General features: G+C 34.4%; 2 protein-coding genes across 2 annotated transcripts; one reads left to right on the top strand and one right to left on the bottom strand.

Annotated features, from left to right (window-relative positions):
* Positions 1 to 2348: 2348 nt before the first annotated feature.
* LOC110698495 (thioredoxin M3, chloroplastic-like) lies at positions 2349 to 7555 on the bottom strand. Its single transcript, XM_021875935.1, has 3 exons — positions 7241 to 7555; positions 4637 to 4878; positions 2349 to 3021 (listed from the first exon to the last, which is right to left on the bottom strand). Exons 2-3 carry the CDS (start codon positions 4857 to 4859, stop codon positions 2702 to 2704), a joined length of 543 nt encoding a protein of 180 aa, XP_021731627.1. The 5' UTR covers positions 4860 to 4878; positions 7241 to 7555; the 3' UTR covers positions 2349 to 2701.
* LOC110698912 (pseudouridine kinase-like) lies at positions 7534 to 20769 on the top strand. The gene is made up of 16 exons (XM_021876417.1): positions 7534 to 7664; positions 8319 to 8421; positions 8753 to 8800; positions 9245 to 9342; positions 9480 to 9594; positions 10373 to 10455; positions 10856 to 11420; positions 12113 to 12121; positions 12215 to 12300; positions 15461 to 15519; positions 15674 to 15771; positions 17931 to 17982; positions 18959 to 19022; positions 19939 to 20034; positions 20123 to 20195; positions 20432 to 20769. The coding sequence occupies exons 1-16, from the start codon at positions 7560 to 7562 to the stop codon at positions 20542 to 20544; spliced, it is 1767 nt and encodes a 588-aa protein (XP_021732109.1). The 5' UTR covers positions 7534 to 7559; the 3' UTR covers positions 20545 to 20769.
* The last annotated feature ends 309 nt before the right edge of the window (positions 20770 to 21078 follow it).

Consider the following 21078-nt stretch of genomic DNA (forward strand, 5'->3'; position numbering starts at 1 on the left):
AGGACGACGACAAAGTCAAAGACCTTGAAACAAACATCATCACGTAATTTTTTTAATTGATTATTGATTAGAATCATGCTGAAAATTAATTTATCTATTTATAATTTTCTACCTGATTGATGAACTGATAAATCATGCGTCCTACCTTAATTTCTACAAATTATTTTGACATGAATTTTAAGCAATGCTAAATGAAAAGGTAGATAGAAAAAAAATGACAAGATATTTGATTGCTATTTCCACCATTTTAAAAGAAATGGTTAAGAGAAAAAATAATAAAAATTATTATGTCACAACTTACAATTGAGATAATTTCGAAAAAAAAATACGACAATTAATTTGGAACTAGGGTGTGGCTCAGGCTTTGCCTCGGGTGATACTTTGAATAATTTCATTTTTATATTAGACGCTTCAAAAGACTTAATAAATTTTTTTACGTGGTAAATTAGAATACAATGACAACAAAAATAACTCATTTTGGATTTTTTTTTTGTTATTATTCTACATTATTATACTTGTACTGCATGTATTTATACATAAATGTGGATTAATAGATTATAATTTAATTTTAGCTAATGTGGTAATGCATGTGGTTTTCATTAGATGACGTTTGGGTTCGAATCTCTTTACATGCATTTTTTATTTGGATCATTGACTGATGATGATGTAGCATAATGATAGAGATTGTTAAATGATGACATGGCGTAATATTGGTGTAAAGGGGTACACAATTTTATGAACGATGGTGAATTGTAGGATTATTAACACTTAACAGTCAACAATCAATAGTATATTAATCCCATTTTTGACTGAAAAGTCAACAAAATATATAGTACTCCCAGTCTCCCACTGTATTTATTGCGCTGACCTAAGTTTAAGCCATACTTGGACAGTTGGACTAGCTACAATACAAAAAGATTTAAGACATATTGAGATATTCATGGATTTAGTTAAACATGGCCCTTATATTTTTTGTTTGAAGCAAAAAAAAAAAAAAAAGTACTACTCCTTATATAGTCCTTATTAGTTGAGAATTTTCAAAAATGGCACAAAGGAAGAGAGGAGGTACAAAGTACTCCGACCATATGATTAAATTATTACACTTAAGAAAAACGTCGTTTTTGGTAAATGTAACATTTAAAATAAAATGGAAGGGATATTATGTTCTTATTCGAGTAAAAATAAATTTCAAACACCTTATAGCTAAAGTATCTAAAGTAAATTTTTTTTTTTTATTTTTTTTTTGTGTTTGAAATTAAGTGATTTGTTTTTAATAGCTCGACTTAATTATATCAAAACGAGGACATTAAAACAATGACTATAGCCCATCACGTCGTTATGTTATTACTCTTATAAGTGTGTTTTAATGTGTGCCGTATGAAATAATGTCGTTTTAGGTCAAATTAATTAGTGATCCACATGATATCTTAATACTTGATTTTCTACAAATTTCTGAATAGTCAAAAATCTTGATCCACCAAAACAGCTACTGACGTCAAGAATTGGCCGTTCTAATATAGTAAAGGTCTTGTTGGAAAAAGATGGACAAAACACAAAATTAACTATTGAATATTCAATTAGCTAGCAAGTTAACAATAAAAAATTAATAAAAAAAAAAAATTCTTAATATAAGATTCAGCGCATAATTATATCTACGTTACCACGTACTCACGTAGTAATCCAGTATGTTGCCAGGATGGTATGCAGATATCTAGAAGATAATTCAATGGCTAGTTTTTAATTAATTATTTTTAAAGATAATTTAATGGCTAATTAGCATCAAGATAATTGGAAGTTATAATAATGGAAAGGTAGCTTTTCTTTTTATGTCATTATATTATTCATAATACACTCATGTTTTTAGAACTTTTCCATTAAAAATGTACCTTCTAAATTAAACAAAACTTATATCATAAAATTTAAATTGGTGTTTTTGTGACCTATCTAGGACAAAAAGAAATTTAATTTAATGGCAAAAGAGCAGATAATGTTGATTGCCCAACAAATGATTTTTATTATTATTTATTTTTTTATTTTTTATTTTTTTATTTTTTTTGACAAAACAAATGATTTCTACCTTTGGGTAATTAAAGTACTTTTAGGCTTTTAGATATTCATAACTACCTTAGGGTATTAAGCTACTTTAAGTCTTTTAGATATTTATAAATTATAACTACCATAAGATTCAATTCTCCTAAAAAAATTTGATTCAGGAAACATAAAAAAATTAATTCTATTAATCTCACCTTTAATCAATACGCAGATAATAATCCTACCAATCGATTATAATATGCAAGTAATTGTGGGAGGGTGATTTACAACTTATTTTTCACAAAAAAAAAAATTAAACAAATATATTTAATATATGAAGGAACAAATTTATACAGTCTACTTCCATTAAAAAATAAAAAAATTATTCACAATATGAAGGACTTGGCCCAATCGGGCATGAACAAATTGACAACTTTGATCCCACATCGCCACACTCGTATGAACAAGTCTTGTATACTATGGGTGTATAATATACTACAATCTTGGTCACTGCTCACTCCAAATCATATAAAAATCACCCCTTTGCAAAGTTGACTTCTATACGATTTTATGCGTGTTGTATACAAAATACAGCACACCTATTGTATACAGGTTAATGCCTATAATTTCATGAACATCACCAAAAGGATGTTCACATTTTCTTCAGAAGTTAAGAAGCCAACATTTTCTCAATGGCAGCCATGTAGAATTCCTTTGGCATGGTGCCGATGACACTATCTTGTTTCATTCCATTTTTGAACAGAAGCACAACTGGAACAGCTTTAATATCATGTTCTTCTGCGATTTCCAAATCATTGTCCGTGTTGAGTACAAAGCAATCGAGTCTCCCCTTGTATTCCACAGCAATTTCATCGATAACTCGGTGAACCATCTGACAGGGCCCGCACCAACTCGCGTAGAACTCAACAAGAACAGGAGATTCATTTTTCAAAACCAGTTTGTCCCATGACTTCTGTGTTACTGTTGCAGCTGCACCACATACATTCGAATGAACAAACGTGAAATGTCAACCACATCAGTGTATTTGCAACAAGTCTGGGGTCTTGCATGAGCTATTGAGCTTCACAGCATACAATGCAGCAAACTGCCAAACTCCACATCCTTTTAAACATTACAGCTTTACGAGAAGTTCAAAAGTTACATTTAAACCATTAAAAGCAAAGGTGCAAATAAAATATTCAGCATGGCAAACCATGAAATTGTCCATTGGATGCCTACCATTCTACCAATTTACGTCTGTCAATTTTAAAATCGAGTTCAACTTCAATATTACTATATTTCCAATCTTAACACTTGCTGACAAACCTTAGCCCACTTACAGTTAAGTAGAGAAACTCATGAAAATGAAGCTCTCAAACAAGGCCTAAGAGCTGAAGTCAGTCAAAGAGGCTTTCTTGACATGGCACAACCAGTAAGTCTTTAGTTGGAATAATGTGCGAAAAGCAACATTTATGTTAATCTGTGCATGTACTTTCAGTTAATTACTCAGAATACTCACTCGAAACCAAATGTAGTAGGATCTTCTCGAGGCTTTATCTTCAAAATGGGTCGTTTAATTCAGGTACCTATTAACTCCATTCAAGATGGCTAAGCAAGCATTCATTTTGGGGTCGAAATGTCAAACTAGGTCACTTTTGGGTTTGTGGACAGCTAGCTTAGTATGAATAAATTGATTTCAAGTCGGCTCAATTTCGAGTCATGCCAATACCAAGTCATCCAGTTTCAGAAATGGGTCAGGTCAGTTTTGCCAGGCCCCAGCAGCTGCCATTTCCAATATCACTTTCTGCTTTTGTATTGAAGTTTCAAAGCATCAATCAATCAATCATCACTAATCTACATAACATTGCCCTGCATGCCCAGAGCCGAACTGCTCAAGAAGAACAAACAATTGTTGCCCGTGGCTCCTGTCTAAGAGGCACCTAAGAACTAAGATTGACATATCTTGATATAAGACTACAGCAGGTTTCCTGATTCTTCCAAGGGCCAAAAACTCCAAACACAGGCATAGCCAGAAGCACAGACGATACTAAGACCTTACAGCTCACAGCTAAAATTCCTTTGAATTAAGGGTGTGAATGTGTGATAAATATAAATATACTGTGACCAGATTTTATTTTGCAGCAGGTCCCTAATGAACAACAATTCATCGTTTCCAATATTACACTTAGCTCAGATAAGCCCACTATGGTACTGCAAGCCCAACCTAATATTCTAACCATCAGATAAATGTCCTTAGTCCTCATCAGCTGCCTAATTTTAGTCCAAGTTTGGTAATTCTAACCATTGATTTGCTAAATACAACGTATGTTGTATTGATAGCATTAACTCTGAAAAGTACACTTTCAAAGATAAAATTACAGCAACGGCTAACTTGATCATTTTTGGTTCATGTAGCCGACCCCACTTATGGGATTAAGGCTTTGATTGATTGATGGCTAACTTTGACCTTGGAAAACCGTAAAAAGGTAACTGAGGCATCTATGTGGGGCACAGGGAGTAGCTAAAAGCTTTAACTTGTAGTTGAAATAAGGATGATATAGGAAAACATAGCTGTAGATGAGAGATATGTGGGGTAAGTACTTACTCTTGGGGTGGCGTGCACAGACTACCGGAGGGCGTCGTGTAGCTCTGAGAAGCCCTATGTGATTTCGCTGGTGATTTCGATGGTGTAGAGACAGGAAAGACAAGGCTGGCAGTAGAGATGCTCCCTGACTTTCATATGCAATTGGAAATCTGCCCTTTTGTAGCTGGATACCCTGGCAGCAATCTGAATATGACATAAAGGCTATAGAGGCTGCTGATGCCATTTAGGAAAGATGATCAAACCTGAAAAGTAAGCTTAATTTTTATTCCAGTTTAAAGTCTGCAATGATATCGAAAAAAACGAAACAACACAGCCCAAATCATAGATTAAGCCTTATGAGGCATCAAGTTTAAACTTACCAAAAAAGTTACACTAGATCACAGTAAAGATAATTGACACAGATATCATCAAATGATCAAAGAAATCTTTTAAACCTGAAAATCCAATTTTCTTCTATAGTTCTGAGCTTTAAGTCATCACAATTGTGTTTGTATTTCTAAAGCTTATCAGCCTCACTATCAACATACTCGAATCCAAGTTTTAGTCTAGGAAACTTAATTAGGTTTTTCCCATGTCACAAAAACCAACCTAGTTTCAAACATATATAGACCATTCATCACATCTTTATTGCACTAACATATGAGGTATTACAGTACAGCTTCAACATTGCAGACATACAAGCCACAAAATTACTCTTGCAAAATTATAGTCAGCAAAGCGAAATTCTGTGCTGTATAAAGGAATATACTCATATTACAGTCCAGCTCATATGTATCAATACTTCTATTTCATTGTAATTGGAAGATCTAAGAGGGACACTAATATGATGCAGGAGTTTGACACTAGGCTTATAAATTATAAAGTGCTCAAGGAACTACTTAAAGAAGTGGAGAGTGAGAAAAAGATGAAAGGCCTTAGAGGGCATACGGCCAAATGCCCGTATCACTTGGGATCAACCACACTCATACAACTTATTTGGTTCCAAACTCCCATCCCAGTAACCAATACTTAATATCTCCTTCAAACTCCCACCACAGAAACGGGGTTCCATTCACTCACACCCCTAATTTCAAAGTTGATTCCTAACTTCTCAAGGCTCTATGGAAGATATACTGACTATCAAGTTCAAGAGCAAGGCGCCTTGGATTAAGTTAACTACACATCTTTGCACACACACACACACACACACAAAAAAAAAAAAAAAAAACATATCTTCATCCTTTGAGGATAATCCAGTGAATTAAAATCCTTTGTGATCCTAATTCCTAAGTATCCAAGAGTCCTTAACCATCCTTTGTTTTTCCATTTCTGTTCTGCAACTATGTCCCTTGACTTTCCTCACTGCTATCAGATTCAGATTGTTCTTTATGAATGCTTTTTAAATCCACATTATATCCTGAAGTAGTTTTAGAAAAATTACTTAAAGCACTGGATCCAAACAAAAACCTCGTACACTAATGCTAGAAAATACATCCAATGACAAGAAGATTTGCAATCATAACTTCAAAGCTTCCTCGTAAAAGTCATAATTCCCTCTCTAATAATAACATTGATAAGTATACACACCTAGAATGAGAACATTGAGCCAAATGTTCCAATAAATTAACCATATATGCAGCTCTTCCTGCTACCCCGATGAACTCCCATAGAGGTATCTTCCTCCTTTACAGAAATAAGCGAAATGGCTTCAAATGATCGTATAGAACCATATTTACCTCAAGAAACCCCTAGGAATTATGCCTACCCTTCCCCCAAATGCCCCCATAAATACACTTGCACATTCAAAATAGCAAGAACCACATCACAACCCCGACCGATCCAATCAAACATAACTTGTGGAGGTGATCCACACAGGCAAGAAAAAGACCATACATCCATTCTAGTACTTTCAAGGATTTCATGGGCAATCAGTTCACCCCAAATACATTGCTCCTAATCAGGGCTGTGAACCATAATCTAAGTAATAATGCTACTCGATCTCTTAAACAGGCAACAATGTTTCAAAAACCTTCCAAAATCTAAACACCCATTCTAATCTTCAGACCAATGCCAATAATTGTTCAGAAATTCCCTACATTCTACACGGAGGCGCGATTCACGACTCGTTTCTATACAACTAGATCTTAAGGATCTTAAGGCAAACAACACATAATTTACTGCAATTGATCAGCTAATTAGCTATCTCAGTTTTGTCAATCATCCATATTCTCTAACTTCCAATTCAATAGTTAACCAGTAATTCCTAGATCAAGAAATCTTAAAATGGGTATAAAATGAAATCAGCCACTTCAAAATTTCCACTCTTTTCTCCAAATCAACGAATAAAAAAAGAAAATTCCAGAATTTACTGCTATACATGAACAATTCCAAGATCAAAGCCAACAGCTCACCTAAATTCTAAAAAAAAAAAAACCAATAATACAACTTATTAGTCAAGAAATATGCACAAATTCTTAATCAAAAACCCAAAACTTCATCAAAATTTTGAAATTAGAGTTCATTTTATACATTATGCATAATTAATCGAAAAATGGTATGACAGCACACTAAAATAACGATTAATCGTGGATCATGCGTAATTAATAGAAGAAAATAAAAACTTACCGTTGATGCTGCAGACAACTGGAGTTTGGTGTTGCTGGTGACTGATAATTTTGTCTATGATAGAAATTGATTTTGCATTAATCAGTAATAACTAATAATTCAGTATTGGGTAAATACATGTATATCAAAGGGTTAAATTTGTCTTTTCATTCAATAAAATGGAGACAATTATATACTTCTCATATTTTCTCTTTTTGATTTTTTATCGACCCGCAGATCCAATCCGCTCAATTAGTTGGGTGCACGATATAATCGGTGTGTATAAAATATTTCAGAAGGGACTAAAGAGTACTCTCAACTGTAGAAGGGGGAGAAAGAGATGAAGAAATCAAAGGCAATGGCAGTTATAATCGGAGGGATGGTGTTTGATATTCATGCTACTGCTTCAATTCCTGCTACTGCCAAAACTACCACTCCTGGCAAGGTTTGCTTTTTTTTTTTTTTTTTTTTCTTTTTTAATTTATTATTTAAGCTATAATTATGGAATTGGGTTTTTGAGGTATGTAATATATGAATATTATACTTTACTTTTGTCAGAAATTTGTGATAATTATTGCCTCAGTTGCCACATTTTTCAGGCTTTAATTTGGTGGGGTTGAGATGATTGATTGGGCTATAAAGTATAATGATGATAAATCCCTTGTTTGTCTTTTTCAGTTTTGGATGATTTGGGTGATATTTATTTGTAATGAATTTTAGTTTGTACAATGTATAATCATGCTTAGGCTGATGTGTTTGCTGAATCTTAAAACAAATTGATTGTATGAATTTTAATAGCTGAACTTCATTGCAAAGGCTGGATTGTATTATTTGTTGTTGTTGTTATTTTTTTTTTTTTTTTTTTTTGAGATATATGTTGGTAATTAATTTTGCTTAATATGAAGTATCAAGAAACAAGCACCTCGATTAGTAGAATCGAAAATTAAGAAAAACTGTTGTCCAATCTTAGTCTAAATCAATGCCTACTATTTTTCTTTTTAGTAAGTGGACTTATTTGTGTTTTCTGAAGTTGGGTTGAATTGAAATCAATGAAATGAAAGAAAGGCAGGTTCTTAAGTATATTTTAAATTCTGTGCAGGTTGAATTTATGCTTGGAGGTGTAGCAAGAAATATTGCCGAGTGCCTGCTAAAGCTCGGAACAGAATCGTTCATGATCAGTGCTCTGGGATGTGACCTGGCAGGTGATTTTTCTATTTGTATGATGTTGCATCTTGATGATTTCAATTGTGCTATAATCTGATAGCATTTCTTGCATTACGCTAAATTTTGGCCAAAGTTTCTACAAAATTTTGGCTCTACCAAATCTCTCAATAAATGACCATATATGCTGTCTAATTATCTTTAATGAACACAAAATTTAGTTCTTAGTTCCTATTCCACTTCTGCTTGTCAAAAAGCTAGATTATAGCTTGTTAGTGTGTTAATGGGTCATGATTTATCATATAGATTAATCAAGTTCTTATAGAATCTATATGTCAGATTATGCCAAAAATGACATTGTTTGCTAAACAGGAGACTTCTTGTTGGAACAATGGAGATCTGCAGGGTTACCAACAGAAGGTAAGATTCTAAGCATCAAGTATGTACCTTATCTTAGTATTATAGATGATACTAATGCCTTTCATAGTCTCATGAGGCTGTTGTCATGGGCAGGGTTTTTTTATTTTAATAAAAGCCTTTCTCTTGGCCCTTGTTTGGAAATTTATTTGCTGAAATAAGTAGAGGGTAATTCTTGCGATACATTTGAATTTTTGATTACTATAGAAAGTAGCAAAGCCACTTGGTATTCAACACTCTTAAGATAATTTTACTACCTGCCTGTCTCAAGGCCATTGGGCACTACCACTAATCAACATCACCTAGAAGCATCCTTGGAAACCTAAGTTAGATATTACTCCATAGAATGTATTTTTTTTTTAATTCCTAGTTTCCAACTAATGCTATAAAGGATAGAAAGAAAATCATACCTTGACCCCTTGTAATATGTATGATCACATTGAATAGGTATACAACGAGGCCCGGACATTACGACTGCTTCTGTATGCAACATGTTCGACGTTAATGGAGATTTGACATCAGGTGTTGCTAGTGTGGAATCAATTGTGAGTGAGAGTATTCATCATTTGTACCCTGATATGTGTATGTCCTGTTCTGACATGGCTTTGCTAAGTTACATGTTTAACAATTTTCTGACATCAAGGGACTTAAGGGCTATAGTGTCTTAATGCATAAAATTCAGGAAAGATGTGTTACTCCTCAGTGGATCCAGCAATTCAAGTCCATTGTACATTCTGCTCCCTTGATGATGGTTGATGCTAATTTGAACACTGACGCTCTGGAGGCTTCTTGTAGAAGTAAGTCTACCTTTCTCCTTTGCATCTCGCAGGGTAGTGAGCTTCTAAATTTTGTATTTCCTCGTTACACATATCAAACTGAGACTTGGTCGTTACTAAACATATTCTCTCGTGTCCTGGCCTATTCATTGGTATTGCTGAGGAAGATATTCTTTCTCATTCTACTTTTTGCAACCAACCTGCATTTTAGTGTGTCACATATTTTCTCTGTTTTCTTAAATTTCCTTCTCTTTAGTTTAGGATGTCTATTTAAACGGTCACATTCCTTGTAGAGAAATATTTGATGTATATGTCTGGTGTTTTTCTTGAGGCTATTAGTTACTGACAATCATCTGTGGAACTTAGGCATTTGAATTGGGATGGATATGGGAGGAATTATCTTTTTTATGTAATTTTTTTGATAAGAAATATGATATATGATCAACTGAATAATGAGGACTGAGAAAGAGGATAAGCTGTCCTCTGATCAGAAATCCAAATTACAGATTATCCTCTAATCTGGAATTATTAATTTTAATGATGTCTTATGTTTGTTACTTGCTGAGATAGTAGAGATGCTTCCAAGTTTACATGGGTTCCTCTGTTCTTCATTTGCGGAGATTTTTCTTTGTAAATTTTGTTTCTTTTCCGTTTTTCTTTTCTAATTTTTTATTCTTGACAGCTTAAGGTTAAGGCAATGTACATCCTGACCTCCCTAGCCCCTTCTTTAGCATGATTTACCTCGATGGTTGTTTCAGCATCTTATTTTCCTCAAGCTTATGCAAACTCTACATTTCAGTGGCTGCTGCTTTTGATGTTCCAGTATGGTTTGAGCCTGTTTCAGTTGCAAAATCAAAAAGAGTTGCTGCGATTGCCAACTATGTGAGTATATAATATCTTTGCTCTAATACAGTTAGTTGACATTGAATTTGGATGTTGTATGATTTGGAATTTGAACCAGATACAAATATACTGCTGGATTAAAAAAGTGGTAGACATCAAAACTCTAGATCTAAGTCATCTAACTTTGAAATGATGCTTCTCAAATCAATAAACTACTGGAACAAGAGGTGCTCACTAATTAAAAGGTGTTATAATTCTCTGTCATGCTACCCTCTGCCAAGGAATGTCTTTTTCTTACATTGCTTCTTCAATCTTTGTAATAATTGAGTTTATTCTTTGATTATAACTAGAATTTGGTCCCATGGTAATTAGCTGTCTTACAAATTATATACGTTTGTGTTCTAGTTCCTTGATTTGAACAGCTTAATTCTTTTTACAGATTACTTTTGCTTCTCCCAATGAGCATGAACTAGTTGCGATGGCAAATTCTTTGTCTAATGAAAATCGATTTAGCCCTATCCAGAGGGATCAAAACAAAACTTCCGTAGAGTCCTTGTTCAAGGAGCTGAAACCTGCAATTATAGTTTTGCTGCAAAAAGGTATCAAGTATGTGCTAGTGACGCTTGGACCTGATGGTGCATTCCTATGTTCTGGAAGTGGGCCTTCAGATTTAAGAGAATGCTTGAAGAGCACAAAAGTTTTTAATGGAAAGAGAGAAATATTTGATATGGTGAACAGTAGATGCTCTACACATCAATATTTTTGCTCTACGCCTTATAAAGGAGGTTCTCGGCTATTTGCAATGCATTTTCCTGCACTTCCTGCAACAGTTGGGAGAGTTAGTGGTGCTGGAGATTGTTTAGTTGGTGGGGTGCTTGCATCATTATGTGCAGGTTTGGATGTCATGCAGAGTGTAGCTGTTGGTGTTGCTGCTGCTAAGGTAGCCATTGAAGTGAAAGCCAATGTGCCCGACATCTATAATTTAACAGCAGTTGCAGGTACGAGCCACTGACGAGCTAACCTGCCCATCTAACTCCCACCACCCTGAACTCAATTTTTCTGTTTTGGTGAAGTGACATATAGAGGAAGTCTGGGGGTCCCTCTCACCGCTTCTTTCTTTTTTTACTCACCAATTTTAGATTTGTCAAGCATGAAGTCAGAAATATAAAGATAAAAATTTGCAACTTTTCTCTCAGATCCTAGAAATATTGGTGTAAGAATTTTTCTTCTTTTCCCCCTAGTTCCACTTTTTAAGATGGATGGGGTTTTCATGTTATATTTGACCTTTGTTTTTTTAAGCTTGGTCTCGACATTAATGTTTTAAATGACTAGGTTACATTCTGATTTCGTCTTTCAAGCTTGTTCTTGACATTAAAGCTGAAACTTAGTAACATATTACAATGGCTTCACGTGTGGGCCAACATTTTCTGATTTTATGAGGAAAGTATGATCTTTTTATCAGTAGTCATACTGTCATAGGATCAGTGTTTCAAATGAACATTCTTACATGACCAAATTAACTAAACACAAGCTCTCTTGTATACTTTGCATCTTGAAGGTTTTGAGGAAAATCATAGATGATGATGATCTGACACTGATTTTATGCCTTCTATTTTTCAGTTGCGTGGATTATTATTGTGCCTTTATGAAAACGTTGATGTATATCTCTGTAATTGGTGTATTTCTGCTAATACAGATGATGCAGGTGCAGTATACAAAGCTGCTAAAGTCGTGTTCCAGGAATCTATGCTGTGACTTTCTCAGAGATGAGTGACCCATCGCTTAATGGATTCGACAGATTTGAGATTGAAAATTTGGTATTGCAAGCCACTAAGCCTTTTTGGCGTGAGATCAGGGCTTGGATTTGGTAAAACCTCCATGCAGGTAGGTGCTAGTGCTGGGAAAGCTTGGGTTAATGAATTAATGTTACATTAGGATTATGAAAATTTCATCAGGCTAATACATGTGGTCTGTTAATTTAAGAAGGCCTTAAATGTGGCCTATTATTTAGGTCCGAAGGGAGTGTGATATACTGTTGTTTTTCTTCCTTTCCCCTTTAGGTTAAGCTTGTAATTACAATGTAACTGTGTATGGTGAGAGCAAGAAAATCTTATACGGAGTAAGCGGCTTACAAACTTACAAAAATTACAAACTTGCAATTTTTTGATGGACTTGGCTTGTAATATAGCATGGCACAACTTGTGATGCAATTTTTTTTTTTTTTTTTTTTTTTTTTTTTTTTTTTTGACGGGCGCAATTCATCATTGTATTGATATTGATATTGAACCCAAAAAAAAAAAAATTATTGATATACTCTGCATATGATGGTTTCAAATTTTCTTCTACCACTAATCATCATTTAAACCCAAAGAAAGTTGAAGCTAATAAAAGAGGCATATATCATCACATATTTTCGCATGGCAAAATGATATCTACCTATGAAATTTTTAAGTATATACTTCAAAAGCACAAATTTACAAAATTAATCCTTCTTAGAATTCATTCCATGATGTATTAAAATGTAGTTCGTAAATAATAGTGCATCTAAATGACCTCTCAATTAAGTAGAATATAAATAACACAGTCACATATACAAAAGGGCTTTTGCAACTTTTCACACCCCCCACCCTAAAAACTAAAATTTCAGATAAAAAATGATCTCTGATAATTAAAGACATCCATAGACCTAATTGATAATCATTGTCTATAAGTTTAAAAATTTTAAGAAAATGATAGCGTAGTGAATACTTTTTCATACTCGACAAGCAACAATATGATCTAAGTATTAACTACTTAAAATCTAATCTTTTTTTTTTTTTTTTTTTGAACAAAAAACAGTCAATATATTAATTCATAGAAAGGAAGTCTAACAAGACATACGAGGAAATTTCATCCGGAACGGATTTTTTCCATAACTGTTCCTGACTAAATGACACTAACCTCACTAAATGATGGGCCACGAAATTCTCATCCCGTTTTACATGAGACCAAGTAATAGAAGAAAGACCCGAACTAACATAAACGATATCTTCCAGCACATTGTCAACAGCCGCTAGAGAAAAAGTTTTCTTCTTTAGCTTGGTAACCATCACCAGAGAGTCAGCCTCAAGGATGATATCCCTTAAGCCTTGCTCTACTGCCTTCTTTATCCCAAACCAAGCTGCTTTGCTTTCGGCAATCAAAGGATCCCATCTAGCTCTGTCTGCTGACTGCCGAGAACAGGACACTACCCGTACAGTCACGAGCAACAGCACCCAGCCCAATCCATCCATCATCAGAGATCGCCGCATCAACATTTACCTTCACTAGACCAGGTGCGGGGGGTTCCCATATCTGTCTGCCAGCAGAAGCGGTGGGAGGAGAGGTTCCCCCATAAATCCTTTCAGAGTACTCACCAAAATTTACAACAAGTCTGCTGTGTCTGTGCAAGAGAGCCTCATCCGGATCCCACTCCTTCTCAAAAACCCATCTATTGCGACGAAACCAAATAAGGAACAAGCTCCTTTGATACAACTCAAATGAGAGATTTTTTGCCCAATTGAGAATTACTTCTCCAAAAGAGTTCGATGAAACAAGAGAGAGGGCATCCTGGCAGCCACTTCTCAACCATAGTTGGTGCGAGCTAGGACATAGGATTGTGGCATGTATAGCCGTCTCATCAGTTGAATTACAGCAAGGGCATCGAGGGTTCTCAACCAGGTGTCTATATTGCAGAAGGCTTCGAGAGGGCAATGTACTAGAACAGCACCTCCAGAGGAAGTGTCTGACTTTTGGTGTGACCTTAGCCCTCCATATCTCAACCTAATAATGATCAAAATTATCAAGGTCAAGAGACTTACCAAGTGTAGGCTGATTTCACACTATAATGTTCATCCTTGGACCATACCCAAGTGAGGGTATCATCTAACTTATGATAACATGAATAGCCACTTTTGTGTGCGGCTGGTCACATCGTGGGGCCAGCTGACACACACCAAGTAACTCTTAACCGATAAGTAACCCCTGACCGAGTAACCTATGACCGACCAAGTAACCTTTGACCAACTTAGTAAATCCTAAATGAGTGAGTAATCCTTGACCAACTGAGTAACTCCTAACCGACCAATCAACCCCTAATCGACCCAATAACTCATGATCGACTCAGTAACCCCATAATGGTTGGCCATATGGGTTTGTGTAACATGAAAAAACACTTTTTCATTTTTTTTCATACATGACAAGCAAATGATAACCTAGGTGTGGTTTGGTTGACAAATAAAAACATGGGAAGTTGAAATTCCTAAACTTGAAATTTTTTGAAGTTGTTTGGTTGACAAAACGGAGGAACTAAATTATCAAGGGGGCCTAGATAAGTGGAACTTTCCATGGAAATTTCCACTTTCTTTGATTAACCAAACACTTTTTAGAATTTCGCAGAAAGTTCTTCGTGGGAAATTAAATTTGCAAGGATTTCTGCATTCAACCAATCAAATTTCCTAGTACTCACAAGCACTTTTTCATACAGAGTAAAAAATACGAAGTAGAATTCTTCAGTCGCATAATGAGCATCACAAATCACTACTTCGGAGGGAGTATTATGTAAACCAAGGGCAGAGGCATTTCATCTTACCTTAAATAAAAAATAAAAGAAATAAAAAAAATAAAAAGTTTGCAGCCTAAAAGTAAAACGCTCCTTATGATCTACTGTAAATCTGTAATTGATCATTTGATCTTCTTTAATTTTTGTTTAAGAAAAAAAAAAAAAAATAGGCCCTTTTTTTCAGTCAAATTAGAAGTGATAAACATAATTTAACAACTTAAATCCCTACAATATCAATCCAAATCCCTTCGTTATTTCCAAACAATATTGATTTTTGAAGCATTTTCATCAATTCGATAATGGCGTTCCCTGGATCAGTCAACCCACTCGAGGTTTCTCTCTCTTCTTTATATTGCTGTCGGTAATTTAGTAATTAGGGTTTCGTATTTTTTCTAATTATTGGAAAATCATTCAGAAAAATGTATTATGATTTAGCATTGAAATACAATTAATGGTTAATTGTAGGTTGGTTTGCGATTGCTACTCAGTCCTACTGGTTCGAATGTGGTTATTCGAACTGCATGGTATGTTACTATGTTGTGTGATTTCCCAGAATTTTGATCAATTGAATAAAGTTTGTAAATTTGTTATTTTTGTGAAACTTTGATATAATTTGTTTGGATTTGCATAAAAATTTAATTTCATTTTGTTGGATTTTGTTAATATTTCTAATTTCAGCTGTTCAGTGGGGGTGGTATTGCCGGTTTATACTACTTTCAAGGCAATTGAAAGGGAAGATCCTGAAGAACAACGAAAGTGTCTTGTTTACTGGGCAGGTTAGCAATATTATATTGCTTTCATATTGTTTTTTCATGTTTTTTAAATTTAATTTCAAGTGATTTTGTGTTTGGTAAGGAATTTTGTTTTCTATGTATTAGTTTTCGACTTTGATTTCCGTTGTTTAGTTCATGTTTTTGAAATTTAGACTGGAAGTTAAGAACAACTCCAATAGAGATATTAACGATGTATATATCCTTTGTAACCTTTGTTGCCATATTGTATTTTTAAGCTACAATGCTTTCAAGCTACAAGCTATTACAATAGTTGGCTGTAAGGAACACCCAGCGGAGTCTTTTCATTTAATTTTTCCAAGCTTGTAGCTTTATTAAGTTAGAACCACTTGTGGGTTAATTTTTGTTTTCCAATGGTTGTGCTACTACTACACTTTTAACAAAAATTGCAATCAAGCCCTTTACACCAATCATTGCAATTTTGACAATCTATGTGTAAGTTGTAGCTACTAGCTTACTGTTGGAGAGAATATAAGTTAACTTGCAACCGAATTTAACTCAAAAAAGCTACAAGCTTGGGGGAAAAAACGAATTGAAGGAACACGTGCAAGCTTTAAGATGTTGTGGCCAATCATTGGGGGATCTTGTAGCTTAAAGGTTTGTAGTTTGAAAATATGACGTGGCAAGCCAAACTACATCATTATATAACATCTCCAATGGTGTAGTAAGGGACTTGCTTGCAAAAATGCAATTCTCAGAAGTTCCAAGCTACTTATCTATTTCAATTAAAATCAAAAAGTTAATTGACAATTGGGACTAATTTAAGTAGCTTCAAACCTTTCGTGGCATGGCATACATATTTGGCAATTAGCTTAAAATTAGAGATATTCTTATAACTCACCATTGAAGTTGCTCTTTATTCATCTCCAATGAGAAACTAATTGTCAAATTAACTTGTCATGGCACATAGGATTTCAAATTATTTTTCTTTCTAGCTAGTTTGTATCCCAGTGATGAGCTACTAGCTTGCTTTTTTACAGTCCTACTTGTCAATGATGGTTGACCACTGTTATTACTCTTTTTGTCCAATAAATTAGCTTGCCCCAAGTAAATTTCCCATTTCAGCTCCACTGGCTAATAGCTTGGGACTTCTAAAAATTGCAGGCAAGTCCCAAGTTAACTATTGGAGATGCTCTCATAAGGCATGCGGAACATAAGTTTATTTGAAATTTAGTTTTTGGGAAGAGGCTTTTCCTCAATCAAATATTACATTGATGATTTGATTTGTTTTTCTTGGTGTTGGTGTATTGGTTTATTGGACTGCCCTTTATCTTTTGTTGTTTTAGAATGTGAAATTGTGAGCATTAATCAACCAATAACTTACTTCAAATGTACCATGGGCACTTCTGTTACCTGAAGCTTCTTCCCTGTCTCACTGATGGTGCAGTCTCTGCTGGATTTAGCTCCTTGTTTTCTGACTATCATTCTTCAATGATTAGTACTCAATCAACTTATGGTCCTGTTTAAATTACATCTTGAATCTAAGAGCAATTTAGATGGCTGGATATTCTCAATGTTGCAATCTAATCTTTTAGGTAAACTGGTCACCTAATTGTGATAACTGATAAGGGGAACTGAGTCCTAGTTAGCTTCTGTTGCTTAATTATTCATTTCTTACAATGAGTTGTTACCTTCTTATGATAGTTTTGATTTGTGAAGCTGTTGAGGAGACTAATTTAAGTGTATCTCACCTATAGTTGTATTGCAAGGAATCGAGGATCTTTAATTTGAAGTTGTCTTTGTTATTCTTAAATCTTAAGTGAAACAAATAGTTGTCAATGTTTACGCTCATCAACTTATCTTTCAAACATAGATCACTTAAATTTAATTCTAGAAAATTGCTTTCTAAAAGGACAAAGGATTGGAGCTATCATGCTTCACTTCTAGAGAATAATAATAAGCACTGCTGAGTTAGAAACATAAATTGACTTCAAAGAAACATGGGATATTTACCAGGTGATTTTATCTACTCCCAATGTCAAGTTTGTAGGGGATTCAAACTCTTTGGCATTTTATTTCTAAGGACATAGCTGATCACTTTTCTACTTTAGACTTTTGTAGCTTCCTTAGTTTTTCCCATTGTCTACATCATTTTTTATCTTTATTTATTCACCATTTTAATAACAGCTCTTCTTTATATGCAGCATATGGGTCATTTACTGTTGCTGAAATGATCACTGACAAGCTCGTCTATTGGTACCTTTCTTATCTTTTACTTGGTATTTCATAACTATTAAGCTCTCAGCAGATTTCTCATGCTTAGATTTGAGAAGATCAAGAACTTCTGTCGTCTTTATTTTTTTCCTCCCGTGCATTTATTTATCATACTATCATTATCGTTTTTTGTCTAATTTTTGTATATGAGATGTTGAAGAATGAAAGAGATTCTTGCTATTCTTGGAGTACTTGCGTAGAATATCTTATAAAGATTTCAGATATTCTTCAATCTCTTACCAAAGTGGGTCCCATCTCCTCCCGAAATTAAATTTCGTATAATCACAAAGATATGTTTGAGTAGAGTCATGCTCACATGAAGGGCTAGTGTCCATGGGAGAGATAGAAAAATGGGATTAGAACACCCACCACCATCACCACCACACACAACACAAAATAAGTATAAAAAGGGAGGAAATGAAAAGGTGAATCTCCCTTAGGTGATCTCTTGAAACACATGGATGATTGATTGATAAATGATGTATTACTTGGTGATGAACTTCTAGTGTGTCGGTGTTGCAAGACGATTTTATAATGATCCTTTTCTTATATTCAATTGTGATTTACAAAGTCATTTGGGGGAGGGGATTGTATTTTAATTGGGGAAAATGATTTTGAAGTTGTTAATTATGATAAATATGGTTTTTACCTTCCTGCTTATACATGTGTTAATGATTTAGAAATTGATTTTCTCCCAACCTTAATATGCATTGCAGAAGTAATCATTTTCCCCTAACCAAAATACAATCCCCCAACCAAGCTGTCACCTTATTGGTGAAGAGAGCTTGAATACATATTTATAGATTAGATGTGTTAGGTCACTTGGTTAGATTCTTTATTTTTTTTCATTATCTGCTAAATTTGCCTTTTGCACTTCATTTCTATGTACAAGTATTTACCCTTACTTCTCAATTTTAGATTTTTGAAAACTTAAAAGTTCCTTGTCTCTTATTGTCAGGTTTCCCCTATACTACCATATGAAGTTTGCTTTTCTTGTTTGGCTTCAACTTCCATCAACCAATGTAAGCTTTATGTCATGGAATTTCACTTGTTTCACACGTGCATGTGATGGTAATTTATTTGAAAATTTTGTTGTGGGTGCATCTTCTATAATCTATTTTGTGAGAAAGTACCTTGTAAAAATTATGTATTTGTACAATGGCACCCAAAACCAACTTTTGTGGCTTATATTCAATATCTGGTTCTTTGACTTGTTTTCCTGTCCTTTACCTTTTATCCCCCTCCTCCCTCCTCTTTTTTCCTCGTGTGACTCATCCACTTTCATACCTTAGCTTACAGGCACTCATTTTTTTTCCTCTTTCTTCCCTCCGTTTTCTCCCCCCACAAAGTTGCCTTGAGACAAACTCTGTCTTAGAAGGCGCTTCCCCAAAATTAAAATGAAATTTTTTAAAAGGTTTCTGATCAAAGTGTCTTTGATTTTAATGTTATCCTTTACTAATGTGCACGTTGGAGTACTATAATTGACTTCTAGCATAATGTCACTGGTTTGGTTTTTCCTTCACTTAACATTGTTAAACGGGTTATGATGTTTCTAAAAGAAGTGAGTTTCTTGTGTTATTGATTTTTGATCTTGGGATAGCTAACTTATATGCATTATTGTTGTTATAAATAGGTGCAAGTTGTGCGACTTTTGTGTCAATAATATTGTTGAATAGGGGATTGAGAAAGCATGTGGTTATTTTTATTTGCGTATTTTTGCTTTATTGAGGGGGAAAAAATATATATTGCCTCAGTTTTAACAAACTTTTCCTTGCTCTAGGTTCCCACCTCCAACCACCAGGCCAAGAGTTTGTTGGTGGTTGTGTGGACGGCAAGTAGATACTTTGAGGAAATGGGGTGGGGGTTGGTGATGTCTACTGGGGCCAGTTGGATTTAAGTGCTATGCAAGTTGTTCTTATTATCTGTTTTCTATGACAGGGAGCAACACAGCTGTACATGAACCACCTGCGTCCTTTTCTCTTGAGACATCAAGTTAAACTTGATCAAATTGTGGGACTTTTGTATGGTGAAATGGTAAGTTATCTTTATTAGACATAATACGTTCTTCTTTACAGCAAATAGAAACAGTTACTGCAAGCTAACAAGTTTTATGGACTTGCAGGCTAAATTTGTATCCGTGCACCAAGCAGAACTCCAATTTTTAAAGAAAATCCTTGTAAACATTTTTGAACCAGGTGCGTGATTGGGCATTCTTCCTTTTATTTTCTAATATCGACTTCCATTAGCATTATTAGACACTACTAAAAATTACATTTTATATTATAATACAAACAATATCCAATTTATCAGTGCCTTACTGGTTCTCACTCTCTTCTACTTGAATTTTTTTGTCTTTACATTATGTGTTCTCCAAGTTAGTACTATGCATTTATCTTTTACCTTCTCACTTTCTACTTTGGTTCTTGAGCAGTAAATCAGATACTCAGAAGAACCCCGCACCCTAATGGAGGCGGTGTTGCTGCAATTGAAGGTCCGGCTGAACGAGAACAAGATGAGGATGTACCTTCGGAACATGAAAATTGATTATTGTCTCAATGCAGTGAACTACTTTCTTTTATTTATTTTAAAAATCTTCTGCTGTTGATCTTTTACTAAATAGAGAACGCAAAAATCAGGGAGTTTTATCTGGTTTAGTTTCAAATCTAGTTTCCTGCTGTTTTGTAAATAGATGTATAGGAAGTTATAGGTGTAGAATGTGTTGGAATATTTTATTGTTGCAGCTTATGAGAAACAGATTCTTCATACTAATACTGCTATCCCTGATTCCCTGCAAAACCAAAACTTGTTAATAAAGGAGCTACTTTTACTCCTCTAACGGCCTGTTTGGTATATAGTAATAGATGATGGTAATGAGGATGAATAAGTATATTAATTTCTAAGAAAAATCAATGTTTATTAACTTATTTCCATGGTATTGTTAGTTCACCTCAAATTATCCATTTTTCTTCACAAATTTTCGTGACCATCCATTATCACAAATTTCCATGGTAATAACATACATTCATGAAGAACACAAGTCTGGGATGAGATTGCATTATTACGGATATTTGGATGTCA

The sequence above is a fragment of the Chenopodium quinoa genome, unplaced genomic scaffold (assembly GCF_001683475.1).
Source record: "Chenopodium quinoa cultivar QQ74 unplaced genomic scaffold, ASM168347v1, whole genome shotgun sequence".
In the NCBI taxonomy this organism is placed as follows: domain Eukaryota; kingdom Viridiplantae; phylum Streptophyta; class Magnoliopsida; order Caryophyllales; family Amaranthaceae; genus Chenopodium; species Chenopodium quinoa.